Source organism: Mustela nivalis (assembly GCF_964662115.1).
Source record: "Mustela nivalis genome assembly, chromosome: 7".
Classification (NCBI taxonomy): Eukaryota; Metazoa; Chordata; class Mammalia; order Carnivora; family Mustelidae; genus Mustela; species Mustela nivalis.
Genome location: NC_139026.1, coordinates 71,405,563 through 71,427,482, shown reverse-complemented (window position 1 = coordinate 71,427,482; position 21,920 = coordinate 71,405,563). Strand labels below are relative to the sequence as shown.

The window sequence follows — 21,920 nt, the reverse complement described above, 5'->3', positions numbered from 1 at the left end:
AGTACAGCAGGGAATAAAAAGTAGGCAATAGAGTCAGAACTGGTCCAAATTCCCAGTTTCTCGACTTAATAGCTAAGAAAACTTTATAGCTTAACATACTGACACCGATTTACTATTCTACAAGAATACTGTCATCCACTCAAATTTCTTTTTCTCTATTAATAGACTACAAAGAAAATGGGCTATAAGAAATGTATTAGAATGTTACACCTCTTAACAAGGCTAACTCACTGTTATAGAACATAGCTAATGAATGGGATATTTAATACGCACTTTTTTGAAAACTGTAAACCCTCAAAGACATAGAATATAAATTATATTTAATACTATTAATGATTTTAAAAAGTCAATTTTACGCAGATTTGCCTGTTCTTTACAAACTGTAACTGTTCTAATATTTCAATCTTTTTTACAACTTCAGAGATTGTTTTTCTTAACTATCTAAAGCCAATGTTTATCCAGTTTCAAGAAATTCTACACTATACCTGATTATTTAAGGCTATCTGAGTGGTACCTCCATAACCTTTTCATATTTTTGTGGATGGTTTTCATTTTTATGATGGCTCTAGCTTAAAGCATTGTGACCTAGTGTACAGTCGTTAAGGGCACAGGTTTTGAAGTCAAACAAGCCTAGAGTTCAATTCTAGCACCACTATCTATGCTACCTGGAACAAATTACTCAACTGCTCTAATCCTCGAGAACTTTATTTGTAAAACAGGGATATATTACCTACCTCATTATTATTTTAAAATTCAGTTTAGATAATTTATGCATGGTAGGCAGCAAAGACATAATAAGTGAAAGATGTAATTACTCCTCAATGTCATTTTATTATATTCAATTTAAACCCACCTATAATGGTGAATATCTTCAAATGATTTAGTATTATTTATGGCAAATACACAAAGAAAGCCCTCCCCAGTCCTCATGTACTGGTCCCTCATTGCACTGTACTCCTCTTGACCTGCTGTGTCGAGAATATCCAAGAGACAGGTTTCTCCATCAATTACTACTTGTTTCCTGTAGGAATCCTGAGAAGGGAGAAACATAGTCAGGATTATTATGGTGCACCTTTTACTTTTAAAAAGGTGTCATATGCAAACCAACAACAAAAAGACAACCCAATTCAAAACTGGGTAAAGGACCCGAACAGATTCCTCCAAAGGAGATACACAAATGGCTAATTACACACATGAAAAGATGCTCAACACATCATTAGGGAAATGCAAATCAAAACCACAAGGAGCTACCATTTCACACCCATTAGGATGGTTATTATTAAAAATAAAAAAATTTAAAAAGAAGGAAGACAAGTGTTAGCAAGGATGCGGAGAGACTGGAAACTTTATACATTGCTGGTAGGAATGTAAAATGATACAGCCAGTGTAAACAACCATTTGGCAGTTTCTCGAAAAGTTAAATATAGAATTCCCATATGATCCAGCAATTCTGTTCCTACATATATAACCAAAATAACTGAAAGCAGGAAGTCAGATACTTGTATATAAATGTTCACTGCAGCATTTTTTAGAATAGCCAAAATGCAGAATGTATATATATTATATATATAAAAAATACATATATACATATACACAGTGGAATATTATTCAGCCATAAAAAGGAATGCAATTCTATATGTTATAAAAAGGAATGAAATTCTATGTGTTATAACATGGAAGAACATTCCAAATTTTATGCCAGAAACACAAAAAGCCAAATATCTATAATTCCACTTATGTGAGATACCTCAAATAGGTAAAATCATGGAGACAAAAAATGTATAATAGAGGTTACCTAGGACTAAGAGAGAGGGGATTTGAGAGCTATTGTTTAATGGACACAGGTTTCAGTTTGGGATGATGGAAAGGTTTTGGAAATAGAGCTACTGGTTGTTCAACGTTGTGAATTTACTTAATGCTACTGAATTATACATGTAAGAATGTCTGCAATGATATATAAGATACATTAGATAAATGTATATATCTTACAATTTCAAAAAAGGTTTACAAGAAAGTGTTACGCAAAAAGAAATGATGCAAGTACTCATATTATTAACAAAAAGACACAAATGCTCTATGAAAGAAAATAATTACTCCAAAAATGGGATAGTTCTAGCAACTCTATTATTCAGGATGATTTAGAATGACAAGAAAAATCAATTTACAAATAGTTGTCATGCATCTATTTTACTTACAGTCAGAAGAATATATAAGAGAAAGGTCGATACTGAGGATTTTAATGCCCTTATCCATTTCTGAAATCCTGGAAATAATATCTAACAGCCAGAGAGATACTAGGATAACTCTAGAGGGCATGATTGTTTTATCTGCAAATTCTATGAGGCCTCTATAAAAGGGGGAGCAAGAAGGGAGAAAGAGATGGATATCTTAAAGAGACTGTGCAACTCTAAGACTGAATAAAAGGAAAGGGAGTGGGTAGCATTATAGAATCTTAAAATGAAAATCTGATTTTCCTCTAACGTTTGATTAATACTTACATCTAGAAGTCTTCATGTACTTTCTGCCAAAATAGGACTCAAAAAATAAGGAAAAGGGATGGTGTAATGTGAAGTCATGGGATAAGAGGCAGGGCTGAAAATGGATATAACGTGTAAACCAAAGACACTTCCTAATTGTTCCACATGTGGGCTGTAGTATTAAAGTGCCCTTAGTTCATGAATTACCGTATACACCACTCTCTCATTAAGAAAAAAGAATGGCCATTGAAAATCATGTTTTTGGGGGCGCCTGTGTGGCTCAGTCATTGGGCATCTGCTTCAGCTCAGGTCGGTAAACAGGGTCCAGGGTCCATACTGGGCTCCCTGCTCAGTGGGAAACCTGCTTTTCCCTTTCCCATTCTCCCTGCTCGTGTCTCCCTGCTTACTGTGTCTCTCTGTGTCAAATAAATAAATAAAAATCTTTAAAAAAATTAAAAATAAATTAAAAACCATGGTTTTGGTAAAATATCTGAAAAATCTTTACAACAGAACACAAAGATTTATATGTAGCATGATCCCAAATATACACATGTATCTATACAAATGTATCAGTATATATACTTAAGAACTGGTGGTATATACATCAAAATGTTAAAAGGGAAGTTTTTGGTAGATAGTTAATTTAAGAAATAAGGAACTTATCTCTTGCTTTTTATTTTTTGGGTACTTAATGCTATATTAAACATATTACTTTCTAAGAATTTTAATTTTTAAAAGTGTGAAAAACTACCATATTAGACTCTGATCTCATGCTTACCTTTTAAAGTAAACTAAAATTTCCAAATTGTCTATAAAAGAAGGTTATCTATTTATTTTCTAAAAAGAAGCTTTTTACTAAAGATTTGAATATTTTATTGGCATTTTATTTTATTTTTAAGATTTCATTTTTAATTGTTTATTAACATATAATGTATTATTAGGCCCAGGGGTACAGGTCTGTGAATAGCCAGGTTCACACACTTCACAGCACTCACCATAGCATATACCTTCCCCAATATCCATAACCCAACCACCCTCTCCCTACCCCACTCCCCCCAGCAACCCTCAGTTTGTTTTGTGAGATTGAGTCTTTTATGGTCTCTCTCCCGATCCCATCTTGTTTCATTTTTCCTTCCCTAGCCCCCAAAACCCCTGCTTTGCCTCTCAACTTCCTCATATCAGGGAGATCATATGATAACTGTCTTTCTCTGACTGACTTATTCTGCTCAGCATAATACCCTCTAGTTCCATCCACATCATCACAAATGGCAAGATAGTATTCCATTGTATACCTATATACCACATCTTCTTTATCCATTCATCTGTTGATGGACATCTAGGTTCTTGATTAGCATTTTATTATTTTAACCTATTCCCTTAACTACTTGGAAGAACTCCTGTATATTATAAATTGGAAAATCAGGGGTGCCTGGATAGGTCAGTTGTTAGGTGTCTGCCTTCGGCTGAGATCATGATCCCAGGGTCCTGGGATCAAGCCCCAAGTTGGGCTCCCTGCTCCACAAGAGGCCTGTTTCTCCCTCTCCCACTCCCGCTGCTTGTGTTCCCTCTTTCGCTGTCTATCTCTGTCAAATAAATAAAAATCTTAAAAAAAAAAAAAAAGAAAGAAAACCAGTGTTTTTGAAGTATGATGAAAGAGCAGGAATTGAGAGCAAAGTACAGTGTCTTAGAGTCAATCCATTCATTACCCAGGTGTGGCTATAGACCAAAGATTTTCTTTACCTATTGCTGCTGCCTCACATTCTTCACTTACCAATGCTAACTTAAGTTAACCTTATAGTTGTTAGTTTTCTTAGTTTTTACATCTAAGATTTTCTCCCATCAATGAAATTAAAGACCATTCTTTCTGGAGCCCAGGGATTATTTACCATCTACCCACAGATAATACCTCCAAGATATACCTCAATGAATTCCCACGATGTGTTTCAAAAAGTATATAATGTGGAATATTAGTATTTTCTGTGTATATTTCATAACATGTTTCCATGAAGGAACTGAGAAACTGGGAAAACAGTCCCTACTGACCAGTACATTACATTCCCATTATCTTTTCCCTTTTAAACTCTAAAACAATTCCAGCAAAGTTCTGAGTCACACACTCAGTTACTGAAAAAAAGTAATCTAAACCTAAGAGCAATAAGTAGAATACCCTGATTAGAAATAACAGATTTAGGTTAAAAAGTCAGTATTTCCAAAGTGAATTCTAACTAGAGTCATCCTTAGAAGTGCAATCACTGAGCCACATAAAAAGGCAGTGCAACCTGGTAAAAGCATAATAACAACGTATTAAATGGCACAGTTTAATTTGAAATGAACAAACAGGTGTGGTGACAAAACAGAAAGCAAGCACAACAAAAATGACATACAAAGATTTTGCTCTAACTTCTGGTTAGCCATAAGAAAAGAAGTAAATAGAGAAAAAGAAAGAAAGAAAGAAAGAAAGAAAGAAAAGAAAAGAAAAGAAAAGAAAAGAAAAGAAAAGAAAAGAAAAGAAAAGAAAATGTAAATGGAAGTCAGGGTGCCTGGGTGGCTCAGTGGGTTAAGCCTCTGCCTTCCGCTCAGGTCAGGATCTCAGGGTCCTGGGATAGAGCAGCACATAGGGCTCTCTGCTCAGCATCTGCTCAGCAGGGAGCCTGCTTCCCCCTTTCTCTCTGCCTGCCTCTCCGCCTACTTGTGATCTCTCTCAGTCTCTGTCGAATAAATAAATAAAAATCTTAAAAAAAAAAAAAAAAAGAAGAAGAAGTAAATGGAAGTAGAAAAAATTTAGAACAATGTAGACTCCTTCCCAGGGTTAGAGTCTAAATAAGGGTTCAGCAAACTACTGGCCACAGGCCAAATCCTGCCCACCTGTTTTTACATGGCCCATAAACTAAAAATAGTTTTGGGGCTTTTAAATCAACATTAGAAAAAAAAAAAAAAAAGCAAAGATTGTGTGATGAAGACCTTTATAGAAAATGTGGTCCTCTGCAGAAAAGCTTGGCAACCTCTGCTCTAAGCTAATAATTCTTCACAAATCTGAAGTAATCTCAGTATGTTATTCTTTTTATACTTAAAAAAAAAAAAATCGCCACTTTGAGAAAGTACGATTATCAAAACCCAGCCAATTCAAATACACATAGATTGTATAATGAAACTAGGTAAGAATGAAGCAAGAAAAGGTCAAGACATTATTACTATTTTTCTTAAAGTAAGCTCTATGCCCAGTGTAGGGCTCCAGCTGAGAACCCTGAGACCAAGAGTCCCATGTTCTACCAAACTGAGCCCGCCAGGAGTCCCAACACCTTAAATTTCCAATTAGTTATTATCTCCAGCCTTTCAAACAGAATGAACTTTTAGATCGGGTACATAGGTTATTTAACATCCTTTGCCAAAAAAAGGCTAAAGCCACTTAAATTAATTCAGTATAACATTATTAGAAGGAAAGTTATTCCATGTATTTTTCTTTACTCCTGGCTAAAGTGCTGTTTTTTAATTTGTTGAAGTGGTTAAAAACAACAAACAACTTTTCTAAGAGAAATACACCATGCTGGCAAAACTTAATCATGATAGAGCACAAACATTTCTGGTGATATAATGAACAGGCATAATCCTTCTGGAAAGCAATCACAGCATTTATCAAGAACCATACAAATGTTCATAGCCTTGGAAACTAATGCTACTTCTGGTAAACGATGCTGAGGAAACATGGTTTACCTTTTTTTTTAAATGATAGTTATAACAGAGATATACTAAACATGGCATCCTAAAATGTCTTCCAAAGAAAAAATTACATAAGCATTTAGTAGTGACCCACAATCTTATGCTATTTATCTGTTTTCAAAATACACTTCACATCCAAGCATCCACCACCACCATCACCCTCATCCGTGACAACTGTTTTGTCTCGTGCAATTTCTTATAAGTGCTTACAACAGAGATCCCCATTATTACTCTTATGATATGTTCTCCACAGAGCACCTAGTGACTGTTTTTAAACACTGGTTAGACCATGTCACTCGCTTGCTTTAAGTCTTCTAATAACATCCCTTCCTTTCTAAAAATAAAATCCAAAGAACTTCCCTGTCTTCTTCAGCACCTCTGTATTTCCTTCACAAAATTATCTGTACCTACAGTTTAAGCATATACGCCCTACTATGCTGTGAACTCCCTGATAGCTGGGCTCACATCTGCTCTGCTCACTGTACCAACCCTATGTGTAAAGTCCTGAATACCACAGGCAACCAGTACTGTCTGATGAATGAACGAATGAACCCATTCAACATAAATATATGCATACACTACAACAGTCTTACAAAAATAAGCACAAGTTTAAGATACTATAAATGATATTAAAACAATAAAGATGTATAAGATGTATAATTTTAAAATTATATTAAGAGTATTTAAACAAATGTATTCAAGCAAGTTTTATAGAGTATGAAACCTTTAACGTAGAAATATAAAAACATGAGAAAAATTTAAAAACATTTTTGGGAAGAGAGTAAGACTACAGAGAACAAAGGGGCTTTCAACTGTATTAAATTTTTATCTTGAAAAATAAAAAGGATCTACACCAAATATTGCAGAATATGAAAATATGAAAAAGCTGTTCATTATACTAATTTTCTATACGACATTAAGAATGTACCAATTTTGTCACCACTCACTAATAATAATTTTATATTTTTATTTTTCTTTAAATTTTGTCAACTTATTAAGAATTCTTATTATTTTAATATCCATTTCTTTGAGGACTAGTAATGTTACTTTTTTTTACTGTATTTCCACATTTATTCCCATCACCTGGAATTTTCATCTTTTTTTCACTGACCTGTATAATTTTTTAAAGTGTTTTCCACTTTATTAAAACACCTTTAAGGGGGGGGCACCTGTTGGCTCAGTCAGAAGAGCATGTGACTCTTGATCCTGGGGCCATGAGTTCAAGCCTCACATTAGGTTGGAGATTCCTAAAAAAGTAAATTAACTGAAAAAAAAAAAAACCCCACACCTTTAAGTGTTGTTTTATGTGAAGAAACATATCTGTAGACGCATTAAAGGAATTTGAAAATGAAGACTAAATCATTCAAGATGAGATAAATTTGTTGACCAGGACATCACTTTGTCAATTTTCTTTTACAATTTATAGTAACCAAGTTACTTAAGAATGTTCATCTTTTAACACTCAATTTAGTTTTTCAACTCAGGCAGTGAAACCCTGACGTGGGAAGATACTACAGTAAACAACAAAAAGTTTGTCAGATGCTGTAATAAGCATATTACAAGCATTATCCCATTTAATCTCCATCTTCACGCTGCTGATTCCATCAGATACTCTTATAAATATGAATAGGACTGCTGAAAATGTCAGCTAAAGTATTATTTGAGGATTTACTTTTGAGATGTTTGTAGGTTTTCTTAATGCATTAAGTGCCAAAAGTACTTTTCATTGTACTGCTAAATATAAATAACACCTATAGGGAAAAATGAGAAACTTTTACTCTCTTAATGCTCAAGTATTTTGTTATTCTTCCAAAAAATTATTTGAATCCATCATAGAATGGTATGTTCCACACTACTGATAGTAAGCCATCAAAGGATGTTGTAGACGGCTAGTTTTCAAAAACAGCTAGAATCATGTATAACAGCCAGGTATGTTAGAATTATAGGAGGAAAGAAACACGGACTTTGGGAGATCTAAACCCAAGCTTATTATTAGTTCATTCCCACGTACTCAGTCCATTCTCCCTTGCATCTTAGGGATACTTACTATACATCTACTAGCTGTTATATACTATGCCAGGAGTTATAAAGTTTCTGACCTCAAAGAACTAGGTCTGGAAGAAGAGATATGGTATACAAATAATTAAAATATAATGAAATAAATGCAACACCACATGCAGGACAAAATACAATGGTAGCTAACAGGAAGGAGAGATCAACTTTGCTTACAGGAGTTCAGAAACACAGCGAGGAAAGGGCCACTCCTGGCAGTAAGGAGCCAAAAAATGCATAAAAACATGAAGCATATGTTGAGTACATGAAACCAAGAAGTTCAGTAAAACTTTAACTTAGAGGGATTTTAGGTAAGTAGAAGTGAAACCGGACAATCAAGCAGAAGTCAGCTTACGGAGGGTCTTTATGCCACATTAAGGAATTTGGAACTTCATCTTATACTAAATTACCGGAAGATTTTTAAGTAGGAAGGAAACATCAGATTTACCAGATTCACTGTTAGTATTATGAAAAATCACAGAAAGGGAGCAGGTTGGAGGCTGCAAGATGAATTAGGAAGCTATTACAAGAAATGACAGAACCTGAAGGCAGCAACAGTAGTAGACAGGGAGAGAACATTAGTTTAGAGAAATAGTTATTGGGTAAAATTGGCAGAACTACTTCATATATTGCTGGTGGGAATCTAAATATTGCAAACACTGTGGAAGAGTCTGAGAGCTGCTCAAGAAGTTAAACATAAAGATACCACACGACTTAGCAATTCTATTTCTAGTTATATACCCAAAAGAATTGAAGATATATGTTCACACAAAAAAGTATACACAAATGTTTACAACAACATTATTCAAAATAGCCCAAAAGAGGAGACAATCTAAATGCCCATGAACTGATTGATAAACTCAGTAAGGTATTATCCATATGACAGAATATTATTTGACCATAAGAAGGAATGAAACATTGAACTATGTGATAGTGAGGATGAACCTTGAAAACATTATCCTACATGGAAGAAGCCAGACACGAGAAGACACAGACTGTAGGATTCCAGTTATATGAAATATGCAGAATAGGCAAATCCGCAGAGACATTACACAGTCATTACCAAGAGCTGGCAAAAGGGACTAGGGAATGACTGCTTATAGGTAAGGGGCTTCTTTTCGAGGTGACAAAAAAAAAATGTTATGGTTATATAACTTCATGGATATACTAAAAATCACTAACTGTATATTTTTAAAGGATGAATTTTATGCTATATGAATTATATCTCAATTTTTTTAATGGTAGTTTACTGATTGGGCATAGGGACAGAAGGGGAAGAGTAGAGGAAAAGATGAGTTCAATTTGGGGTATGTCGAATTCCACGTTTAGGATTGTTCTGATGGACATGACCTGGAAGCAGCTTGCTATACAGATTTCATGCTCAGGACCGAAATCTAGGCTAAAGATACACTCCTGAATCTACAATCTATGGGCAGCCACAGAACTCCTCTTACTTGTGGTGTGAGTGCAGGCAAACTATTTAATGTCTCATGTACTGTAAGGCATTGTTCCTTCAGTGGTAAAAGCTAGTAAATAATACCAGACAGGATTCTGTATACAGGTTAGTATTAAAGACTATGAAAATCCTTTATAAAAGTGCTATATAACAAGTTAACCATATGATTTTATATATTACATTGCACATGCCCTTACGGCTCAAAAAGTTTAAGAGCCAGGCCACTGGTTACTATGAACTCTATGGCAACAGTAGTATCCTGTCTTTGTAAGATTATTGAACAACTACCCTTGGACTACTTTTTGCAAAATCAATCACCATATTTCAAAATAAACATAATAGCGCTGGACAAGCTCCAGGGAAGGAGAGCTAAAGCTCTGAAGATTACAAAGGATCTCTGTTTTAATCAGGCAGCAAGGGTGTTAAAAGAGCTTGTTCTCATTACAGAAGTTTTGATTAAGATATTCATTAATAGTAAAAATAAAGAAAACAAATTTTTTAAAAAATTTCTTTACTAAATGAAGAATACTTTAAATTACGAGAATGTTGACTCTCAGCCTAAGACTACTTGCAAGTGGGGCACCTAGGTGGCTCAGTTGGTTAAGCATCTGCTTTCAGCTCGGGTCATGGTCCCACAGTCCTGGAATCAGCCCTGCATCTGGCTCCTTGCTTGGTAGGGGGCCTGCTTCTCCCTCTCTCTCTGCCTGTTGCTCCCCCTGATTGTGCTCGCACGTGTGCGCGCGCGCTCTCTCTCTCTCTCTCTCTGCCAAATAAATAAATAAAATCTTAAAAAAAAAAAAAGACTACTTGCAAGAGATAAAACTGGTTCAAAAATCTGAATAAACTCAAGGAAAATTTGCATAACAGATTTTGAAAATAAAGATATATTAAGCATGCATCTGTAATCACTGAAGTCATGTGGCATTCTGCCATAAATTATCACTTGATGCCAAGGTCAGAATGTGAGGCAGGATCGAGTATAGATCCATTCTTAATAATTACAGATGCCAATAGAATCTTCATGTTTTGCATTATATTTCTCTCAGCTCTTCTTTAATTGGCCAAATACCAAATTCTTTATCCAAGATACCTCTGCACTGTTCAATCTGTTGAGGCTTTAAAAAGGGGGAAGAAAGTAAATATGAAGCAATCAAATGGTAGATAATACGTTAGGGACTTTTCTCCCTCAAAAAAAGAGTATTTAATTTTCCCTCTCAAAACGTATATTTTTTTAAAAACCAAAAACTCATTTTTGGTTTTTTTAAAACCAAAAAGCTCATTTTTAAAAACCTAAAACTACAGAGAATGAGTCTGACTGAACTACCATATTTTATGTACATATTCACAGTTTTTATATAAAAGAATTACACTCTACACAATGTACTATGATGCAGCTTCACTTCACAATGGGTATTGTTCAATGTTAGTACAGATAGATCTACCTAATCTTTTTGACAAGTATATAATTTGTATAGATATACTATAATTTACTTTACCCACTGGTAGCCATGTGGATTATTTCCATTTTCAAAAATCGTAAACAACACTGCAAGAAACATTCCTATGTATTACATATCTTAAACACTTATCCAATGGAATCTTTGGGATAAATTCCTATAAGTAAAATTACTTGGTCAAAGAACATGCAGTTTACATCTTGATACATATTGCCAAACTGAACTCCAGAAATTCTCTAAGAAGGTACACTTCCACTACCTCATAAAGAGTATACTTGCCTACATACCCCTCCCAGCAAGCACCCCTATCATTATAATCTTAGCCAGTATCAAAGTGCAAGTCTTTACTGTTTTGAACTTGCATTTCTGTATTACTGAGGTATCTTTTATATGTTTGTATGTCACCTGTTTTATTTATTTTTGATGGATAGGTTGTCTATTTATATCCTTAGCCTCTTTTTTATTTCATTTGAATGTTTGCTTTTTTCTAACATATATGAGAGCTTCCTGATGAATATATGATACAAATACTTTCCCCAAGTTTCCCTGTATTTTTGTTAATAATGTCTTAATTTTCATGTACCCGAAGAGCTCAATCTTTTCCTAGGTGTTTTCCTAAGTGGTTTATGAATATTTTGAAAATGGAAAGGATCTCTACTTTTGTCAGTGGAGAAAATGTTTAATCCCAATTCCACAAATATGGAAGCTAACCTAATGTTAATTCACTTAATCTGTATTACTTAAGATAATACTTCAAGAACCAGGATTGAAGACTGACATCATTTTATTTCAACAGCTGTCTGATATTTAACAATGACATGTATACAAGGTACAACTAGGGTTTCCACCATGGGAGAAAAAGATAATGGAGGATGGTGAGGAAGAAGAAATTCATGATTTTTAAATAAAATATATTTCTCAGTTTTGTCCATTGAAAAGGGTCTAAAAGCAGTGACACCCCAGCAGCAATAAGCATATCTAACATTTAGGTCTCTTTTTTTTTTAAGTAATCATACCCACTGAGGCAGTCAGGCACCCCTCTAACATCTGGGTCTTAATTTCTAAATACCATTACCATTCCCCACTAAAAGGAAATGGGACTCCTTGGACAAATGGCTGAATCCCAGGTGAAGATAGGGAAAGTACAATATGAACCTGGAACACACTGTGCCACAGAATAAGAAAGAGCTCAGAAACAGATGAAGACAGGTCAAAATACAGAGGCTAGTTTGAAAGGGATTCACTGGCCATATCAAAAACAAATCTGAGGGGCTCCTGGGTGGCTCAGTGGGTTAAGCCGCTGCCTTTGGCTCAGATCATGATCTCTGGGTCCTGGGATCAAGCCCCATGTCAGGCTCTGCTCAGCGGGGAGCCTGCTTTCCCCTCTCAGCCTACTTGTGATCTCTCTCTGTCAAATAAATAAATAAAATCTTTAAAAAAAAGTATTAAAAAAAAAACCAGAATCTTTACAGATGCTAAATCATAAAAACATTTTTTCCTTTCACTTATTTCCACCACCAACTTTCATTTCTATGTTTGTAAAGCTTTGTATTTATAAAAATCCAAGTAAGACTAAAACATGTTGGATAATTTTTAACATTCAGGTCTAAATAAGCACTTATTATTATTAAGTACATACTTACTTTTAGATTGACCTAAATACAGGGCCTGAATTTTGTGTTACTTTATTCTAAAAATCAGGTGTTCACAACTATTCTACAGTACTATATAAAAAAATCTATACAATGTTAACTGTCACAATTTGCCACTTTCCCATAGGCCCTTTCCTAACACCCCATGTAGCACATCAGAAAGCTTTGAGCTCTATAGCATAGCTCCTGTGTACATGTTAAGAAATTCAGAGTCAGAGTGTCACTTTTTATTTCTCAAAGTAATCTCAGTCAGGGTTAACAACAGAGCCACCCTATTTTCTCCTTCACTGCCACATTTCCTTTCTTAGTTAAAAATATTCACCTACCTATTTAATTAGTTAGGCCTAACTAGCCCACACAGGAATCTTAATATAAGCAGAGAATAAAACTGACACTTCAGATTTTTAAAAATTACATAAAATCAGACTTTTAAATAAAACTTACACATTTATAAATTTATTATACCCACAATTTAAATAGGAAAATACCCAAACATGGTATTTCATTATTTATTATAAAAGCAAATAAATTGACCAGTAGAGGGCACTCACTTGAAGGTGGGGGGGGGGGGTGGAGCTGGCCAAAGCCTTAAGAAATGCATTTACAAAATTACTGTGTACCTTATTTTAAAAACAATGTTTTAACAGAAGGCTAGAATAAGCTCATATAACATACTATTAGTTTAGAAAAGGTAAAGTTTAAATCTGTGCTGTGTTAGAGTATCTGGCATAAACCTTATTCAGAGACTTGAAGTTGACAAGAGATGTTTAAAGCTTTATATAACACAGAGGAGGGTCTCAGCCTCAGCACTACTGCCATTTGAGGCCATCTCATTGGTTGTGGGAGTGGTCCTGTGTACTGCGGGAAGTTTAACAGCATCCCTGCCTCCACAGATGCCAGTAGCAGACTCCCTTTAGAAGCTGTAACAACCAAAAATATCTCTAGATATTACTAAATGTCCCCTGGGAAACAAAGCCACCGACCCCTCATTGATAACTACTGGTACATAAGCATAAAACCAGAAAAATAATGGCTTTCAACATTATACAATGCTTTTCTCACACCATTCTTCAAGACTTAATATTACAAATGTTCTAGCTATTACACCTTATTCAGCAAGTAAAATAAATTCCATAATTAACATGAAAAAGTAAAAAGATAGAGAAACTGATAAATCTTGAATAAATACTCCACAGCTCAGAGCAATAAAGATGGAGCAAATCAATCCAATCAAGAATCCATCATCCTTACTGAGTAGGAAACTCACTGAAGAAGGGCATAATACTTAGACTGAATTATAAGTGTCACATTAACAGAAGTATGCAAATGTCAATGGAGTGGAGCCTGGAAAAAAAAAAATACATCTTTCTGTGTCTATTTTTACTAGCATATTAAATCTAGTAGATACACAATATCTATTTCCTAATCGATCAGATGATCACTCTGATCTCCATGTCTGTAACTACTTACATTTTTTTAAAACAAGATTTTTCTCCTTCTGCCAAATTTTATCTTGGAAAACACATTTCAGAGAATGTGTTTTAATAACAAGTGATCTCTAAACTATAAAAGTATATATTATTTCTAGCCTGGTTTTGTGCTTGGAGATTACTTTGACTTTTTAATATTCTTGCACCACAAACAACATACTTCATTATCTCTGGAACTCTTTGGTGAACTTTACAAAAGATAAAAGTAAAATGTTCTAAAACAGAAGTTGATTATCATGTGCACAGCCTCAAATATAAGCATGCGCTATCTATGCATCACACCTGTTTAATTTTATATCATATTTCTGCCATTAAGATGCCACTGAGAGGAAGGGAAGTTCGAATTTTGGTATATCGATAAATCTGAATCAGCCTCCATTATTAAATATCTTCCTAGCTTAAAGATTAATTTCTCATTTCTAAAGTTGTATATACAAGGTGGAAATTCCCCTTAACTTGGTCTCAGAAAACTTAAAAGTCCACTATTTACTAAGCTAAGTATTCTCAAGTTACAACCTCTCAGAGACCATTTTTATCCATAAAATGAAAGAAAAAATGACCACCTTCCTTATCTATCTCCTAGGTAAATTTTTATAAATTCTAAACCACTATAGAAATGATATTCTTTAATTTTTTAAAAAAATTCCTTCCCATTTGTTTTAGTGCAGGAAAACCGATAAGAATTACAAATGTGCAGCCTATGTGCTCCCTCATTTTCTCTCTGACCTACATTACTCACCAATCAAAACCTAATAGCAATAGTGATACCCCACATCTCCTTTTTAAACTCTTTATAAAAACATCAAGTCAACATTTTTGCTTAACCACTGTTTATTTAAAATAAGCTACTAAATTATCTTGTCTTTCTTGTAGTTTAACTACACCACGAATTTAATGTGTCAGCTCCCTAAGACTCACTGTAATTTGGAAGACAAGAGATGATCTCTGACAGCTTTTCCCAGATGGCTGCACTAGTGAGGGAATGTCTAAGTTTCAAAGTTCACAGGTAACTGATGCTTTCCCCAGAGTCAAGTCTTCAGGTCTGGCAGAAATCATAATCAGAGCGAGGGGTTTGAATTTATAAAGTTTTTCTACCTTCACTCAAAATAAAGGATTAACTTTTGGCTTTATTTTAGACCCACACTGTACTTTAGCAAGTTAGAAAGACTTCCTAACATGTTTGATCACATTATCTCCTATAGCACACAGGAAACCAAGTGAAATGGAATCCCTGGGACTTTCAAAGAAACGGAGAGTACTTCTGCTAAAATCACCTTCCAAAATCCCAAGAAAACTTCCGTGTTTAACCTGAATTCTATTACAACTTCCTTTTACTTCTGATTTAAATGGATTATGCCAAGTAACCTTGGTTTTCGAATTGGGTGAACTATTTAATCCTCCTCAAAGGGGGGAAAAAAAACCATCATATAGCACTGAACTGCCTTGCCAAGAGAAAATATAAAAGATTATTGTACAGGTGGTCCACTTCAGTTAGACTCTTCCCCTTTACTCATGCCAAATAAAAGCTGGCTTGGTTTAAATCAAATCTTTGCAAATAAGTGTTATTTCTTTTCTTTCCTGCAGTACCAAAATATTTGATATTTCCTTATGAAGCTGTTTGCTCAATCCTCAAAGTTCTAATTGCATAAATATCTTGCCATGGCCACCAGTGCCCTCAGAATCTACCACAACGCAGTCAAAGTGTTCTTGAAAACATCATACAGCATTGTCCCTTAGCAGGGCATCTTAACCTGTTTTAGATTCCACAAGGAGAGACTCAGAGAAAGTTCTGGGAAATTTTTCAGAGCTGATTTAAAAAAATGATATGATCTGCAGATCCAAAAAATAAAAACTAAGGGATTAGGACTGCTTAACCTGGGGTAACGAAGTCTAAGAAATAATCTAACAACATAACTCTATTTCAGTAACAGGTGCTGTATTTATTTCTATCTCCACCGACGTTACAGTTAATATGGATATTCAGATTATGTATAAAATACATTCATAATTACATTCTGGAAGTGAGTTAACAAGGACAGTGAGGTGCTATCCCCTCCTGCAGGTCTTTAGGATTAAATAAATCCTTATCTGCTTGAGATAATTTAAGTACAGTGCTGTCAGAAGGTAGCAGAAAGTATTATGTGACCACTCAAGGTCTCTCGCAGGCCTTTATTCTATCATTTTGCTGTTGGCCTTTACTTTGGCCATTTTTTATGAAATTAAAGTTTAAAAATTATTCATTAATCAATCTGTAATAAAAGAAATTCTAACATTTGAGTAAATTAAAAGAGGACTGCAAAGCAAAGGTAAGGATTGATAGTGGTACCATTATATACCACCTGATATAGATAGAGATTAAAATACACAAAGAATGAGATTTTAAAATGTATCAAGTAGCTGTAGGTTCTCCCCTACTTCAATGTGAAAATAAAACAGGAAATTGCTACTAATTAAATGTTTAAAAAAAAACCAAACCAATCACCAAATGATTATATTTTACTGGTACAATTCAACTCTAACTTATGAATGTGACAGTAAAATAGCAAATAAGCAAGCAACATTATTAACCATAAGACCATTTTCTTAAATGACTGTCTAAATAAGATGTGAATTTACATTTTTACCCTCTCACAAAACTCTGAAATACACTTACAATCAAAAAACACATATACTAACACAGAACGAATGTTATACATCTTAATACTCTAGTGAGAATAAGGGCTATCCGTATCTCTAGTTGCATATATAACTTCAGAATAAAGCCAAGGGACCCAAGTACATTTCAGAGAACTTAGTAATATCATTTTCAGTATAATTGCTTGTAAAGGGTAGTCGTAAAAAATGATCAGAGAAACCTCCTTTTTGTACCCAAAGAATGGGCCTGCACAAATCAATATGCATAATATTAAAATAAAATTTACCTCTATTGTAGGATCATACTCATCCACAAAGTGATTCTGAATTAGCTGTATCGTCAAGGCACTCTTGCCTACGCCACCAGCTCCAACTACCACAAGTTTATATTCAGTCATTTTCAGCAGGCCTTATAATAAAAATAATGAAAATGTGACTAAATTAGAACATGTGGTTAATATAAATTAGAACATGAAATTAATATAACCCACTCTATCAAAACCTTTTAACACAAATTCACCTTTACACAAAAAAATTATTCCAAAATGCTTCGCAAAATTCAGTGATGAAAACTTCAGTTGACTATAGACGAGTATTGTAATGAACTGCATTTCGTTTACGAACTCCCCCATCAACGTTTGAGAAAAACGCATTCAGAGTACAAAATTCTTTTATCGTATATTCAGGTTGGTCTATCTGAACAGCCAGTCTGGGGTTCTGTAGCAGTTAATGGCTCTCAGAGGAACATGCCATGACTTCACTCAGTACAAGTGTCTATACCCTGTGGACACACCCACACAAAACTTGTTGACAGCTACCTCTACAGTATTCCTAGTTGACTCTGGCCCCTAAGAGTTACAAGTGGATATGCTGAGTGCCTTTGTCAGGGCCAACAGCTACAGAAAACTTTTTAAAAGCATCATCACAGTAGTTCTCCTGCAGTTAACAAGAGTCAGATGGGGGTGAAGAGAAGACTGTCAGATAAAGCTGGACTATGTAGTGGAGAAATAAAAACCAAGACACCAAAGCAGATTTGATAACATTTCAATCTGTAAAATATCTGCTGGGGAAAATAATGGTGTATAAAAACTAAGAGAATTTTAAGAATTTTGAACTATTCAGTATGGATGATTTCATCATCTGTCACACTATGTAATCCTATGTTAGTGCTGAAAAAAACACTTTGCACCAAAAAAAATTTAATTATATAAAATTTAAAGATATGCACTGCTTTTAATGAGAGGGATTTCGAAAAGCTGTAAGTGAATACTTCTCAGTGACTTACTCTCTGCTTCTTGTACAGTCTCTCAACAACTGCAATAAATACTGGCAACTTGTAAGGTTGACTGCTCAAGACAGAAAATATTTTTTAATCAGCTGTTTCAAATGTTTTGAAATAAAGTGATTTTTTAAAATTTTACCTTCTTTCCCCCAATAACCACATTACTAAAAATAAGGACAGAACTGCACAAAGAATGGCATTAAGTACACAATAATTACAGGATAAGTTATTCTAAATTAATGAATGTGCAAATATAAACACTACAGTGCATGCAGTATCCTATTAACTGAAGACCAAGAATCCAAATAGCATCCCTCCCACCCCAAAGAAAGGTAATATGGTTTTCCAAATGATAATACACTAACCCTTACCTCCTTACACTATTCCTGAGTCTACTCACAAAGAACAGGCTAGACAACTGTCCTATCAAAGACTATTACATTACAGCCCCCTGGCCTATTCTGTGACACCTAGCCCTATTTGCCAGGCCACCTTGGGAGCCTCTCCAAGCATGTATCTTATCCTGATCGCTCCCACCTTTTATTCCAAATAGAGGCCATAGGAAATGGGGAACAATGAGGAGAATCACACCAAAATGTACTCTGGCTCCCTGCCTATCCCAGCCCCTAAAACAATTCGTGGAGCCTAGAACAGTAGTTATCAAACTATGGTCCAGGAATCCAGCAGCATTCCTGGGGGGTCCAAGAGGCCAAAATCAATAATACTAATAATAGCATTACTACAGCAATGTATTTACCCTTTCCACTCTTATTTGTTAGTAAGTGTAGAGTTTTCCAGATGTGATCACAATAGAGTGAACACAGAAGCAGATATGCAGATGTCTTCTATTAAGCAATATAGTTAAAGAGATAAGCAAAAATGTGAAACAAAGCCACTATTCTCACTAATTTTTGTTTTGAAAAACAAGTTTTCATAAAAATGCTATTATGTTATCAAGTAATAGGCTTATTTCTATTTTTAAATGAATTAATCAATTTTTTAAATTCTCAATTTTAATTTGTATTATGGTACCTACTGACATACCCCATATAGGGGTGGGTCTTCAGTAATTTTCAAGAGTGTAAGATGTCCTTGCAACTATAAAGTTTGCTAGTCTAAGAGATACTGTGGACAGATACGAGATTACAGCTTAACTGTGTGAGTTCTGAGACACACACACCTTCTGGTCTACCTGTTTATGCAGCTGTTGTTTCTGGAAAAAAAAAAAAAAAATCCCTGAATTGGATTTTATAAACCAACTAACATTTAAATCCACTGAAGAGAAGTGGGTTCCCAAGGAGTCTTACTGAAGATCATAGACCAGAAAGAGCTCCCTCACCCAAAGCTAAAATAGCTATGGAAGGGTAAAGTGGGACTAGAACCCAACATTCTGTTAAGGGAAGAAGAAAAACCACTTTTCTCATGAAACTGAATTATCCTCTCATCTATGGTCTCTTGAAATCAGGTATGCCTGTCCATGGCTACAGTATCAAAGTAAATAATAATGGCATCAACCATATTTGATATCTATAGTCTATCTCATGGTCGAGTCAGCATTTTGGACCTTAGTCACCCAAGAGTGACATCACTCATATGGTTGATTCTGAGATGATGATTGTGAACAGAATTTCTCCCTTTGTAATTTCTTTGTAATTTTTTTAGATTACAAACATAACATGAATATTGTAAGAACATGCTTTTCTGTTTTAACCCTTATTTTGATAAATGTCAAAATTTAAGAAGGCTAGCTTAGGACTTCAGCTAAAGCATGCACATGCTTAGGAGTATTTCAGGCAGTTGGCTGGAAGACTGCTACAATTAACTCCTCTTGCTAGTCAGTTTGAAAAAAAAAATGTTTAAATGCTATTTAGGAGTACTGTAATAACTCTTGGGATGGGAGGGTCAAATTTGTAAGGATAAAGGTAACAGACAAGAGATAGGGGAAAGGACAAGAACAGGCAAATTAAACTTTAAGTACAATTTTAGCTATTGCTGTCTACACTCAACTAGCAAGGAAAAAGCCCTGCTTCTGCTCTGCGGGTTTTCGGTGTGTTTTAACTTGACAAAGCAAAACAGACCTTCTGGGATTAACTTTTTCCTTTTCACTAAGTCACAGGCTTTACGTTGTAGGGTGTTGGCCACCTGTTCTTCCACCACCATCTCTACCTCCACCTCCTCCTTTGTGGCCACAGCAATGTCACAGCCCATACATGGGGGGAGGGGAGCAGTCAGGAACTCGGCTGCAGATGCATTTTTTCCAAACACAATAACCACAAACAGTGGTCTCTAAGCACTTTCCTAGCCTCTTCCAAAACGTGACCTCTCCTATTACTCGTATCCCCCCCTACACACTGAAAAGGACCACTACCCGTCCAGTTGCGCTCGAGGGAGAAGTTTATACCTTCGTCCTAAGGATGCTAGATGCAGCAGAGAAGGCAGTAACCGAGGCAGCCGAGGGCTGGGAAGGGAGGAAGAGGTGCGGGAGCGAAGGGAGAGAGAGAAAAGAGAGAGAGAGAGAGAGAGAGAGAGAGGACGAGGGGGAGGGGAGATCGGAGCGCATCGGGAGTAACCTCCACCGCACCCGACCGCCCCGAGGGGCAGCCCGCCCAGCCCGCGAGTTTCTCCCCGGCCGCCTCCAGCCGAGGCTCTCGGGGAGGAGGAAGGAAGGGGTTCCCCGTCCAGGAAGCAGCACAAGCGGCGGCCGCCTCTAGCCTCACCCTCCCCAGCCCCGCACCGCCCATTCCTCATTCCCCTCGTCGCCGCGTCCCCGCGCCTCCCCCTGCAGACACCCCCACCCGGTCCGCTCTCCCGCAGGGGCTCAGCGCCCGCACCCCCTCCCCGCCCCTCCGGGGACCCCTAATTCATTCAGTCGCCGCCGGCCCCGCCCGGCGCCGGCGAGGAGGGTCGGGACCCGGGCAGGGGCCCAGGAGGGGTGGTCCGCTCCGTACCTCTCTCCCGCACCTGGGAGCCGCCGAGCCTCTGGCCCCCGCCGCCGCCTTCAGTGCCTGCGCCGCGCTCGCTCCCAGTCCGAAATGGCGGGGGCCGGGAGTACTGGCCGGGCAGCCGCCACCGCCGCCGCCGCCACCGCCGCCGCCGCTGTGCCTCCGCCGCCGCGGCCGCCGCCTAGGGAAATCGAGCTCCGAGCACACTGATGAGTTCGGGGCCGGGCGGCCGCAGAGGGCAGAGCTATCGATGCGCGCGGCGCTCGATTCCTCTCCAGACCGGCGTGCGGGGAGGGAGCGGCTGAGGGTGGTGTGGGAAGAGCGAGCCTGCGAGCGCCGCCGGGGAGAAGAAGGGGGCCGGGCCGAGCCGGCGGAGGAGGCGCGGGGGCCGGGCTGGCTGGGGAACCGGGTGGCGGGCGGCGTAGACTGGGGGAGCCGGGCCGGCGGAGCGGGAGGGGGTGGGGGTCTGGGCGGCGCCTCGGCGGGGCGGGGAGGAGGGACCGCGGGACCCACGCGGCGGCCCGCCTCCGGACTCTCGCCGCAGAGCCCAGCCCGCGGCCGCAGACTCGCACCCCGGCCGCGGGGCGCTGGGCTGCGCGCACGCCAGGGACTCCGGGAGCGACCCTGCCGCACCCCCTCCGGGTCTCCTGGGAGAAGCCGCGGGAGATCCGCCGCTCTTCGGGGTCGGCTGCACTAGTGCACGTTCATTTACTGTCATTTACTGCAAGTAAATAAACAGCAGTCACGAAATGTGCGAGGCG

The 21,920-nt window shown here is 37.2% G+C and overlaps 1 protein-coding gene across 4 annotated transcripts in view; it reads right to left on the bottom strand.

Moving 5' to 3' along the window:
- Window positions 1-21,494, bottom strand: part of KRAS (KRAS proto-oncogene, GTPase) — a 39,309-nt gene extending 17,815 nt beyond the window's left edge. Inside the window, exons 1-3 of one of the 4 annotated variants that reach the window (XM_082738571.1) lie at window positions 21,166-21,494; window positions 17,223-17,344; window positions 854-1,032 (exon numbers count right to left, since the gene is read on the bottom strand). In XM_082738571.1, coding sequence (XP_082594697.1) covers window positions 854-1,032; window positions 17,223-17,333 — 290 coding nt within the window. In that variant the 5' untranslated portion in view covers window positions 17,334-17,344; window positions 21,166-21,494. The remainder of the gene's footprint in view (window positions 1-853; window positions 1,033-17,222; window positions 17,345-21,165) is intronic. The other 3 variants (XM_082738569.1, XM_082738572.1, XM_082738570.1) reach the window with 3 other exon arrangements.
- Window positions 21,495-21,920: the final 426 nt, after the last annotated feature.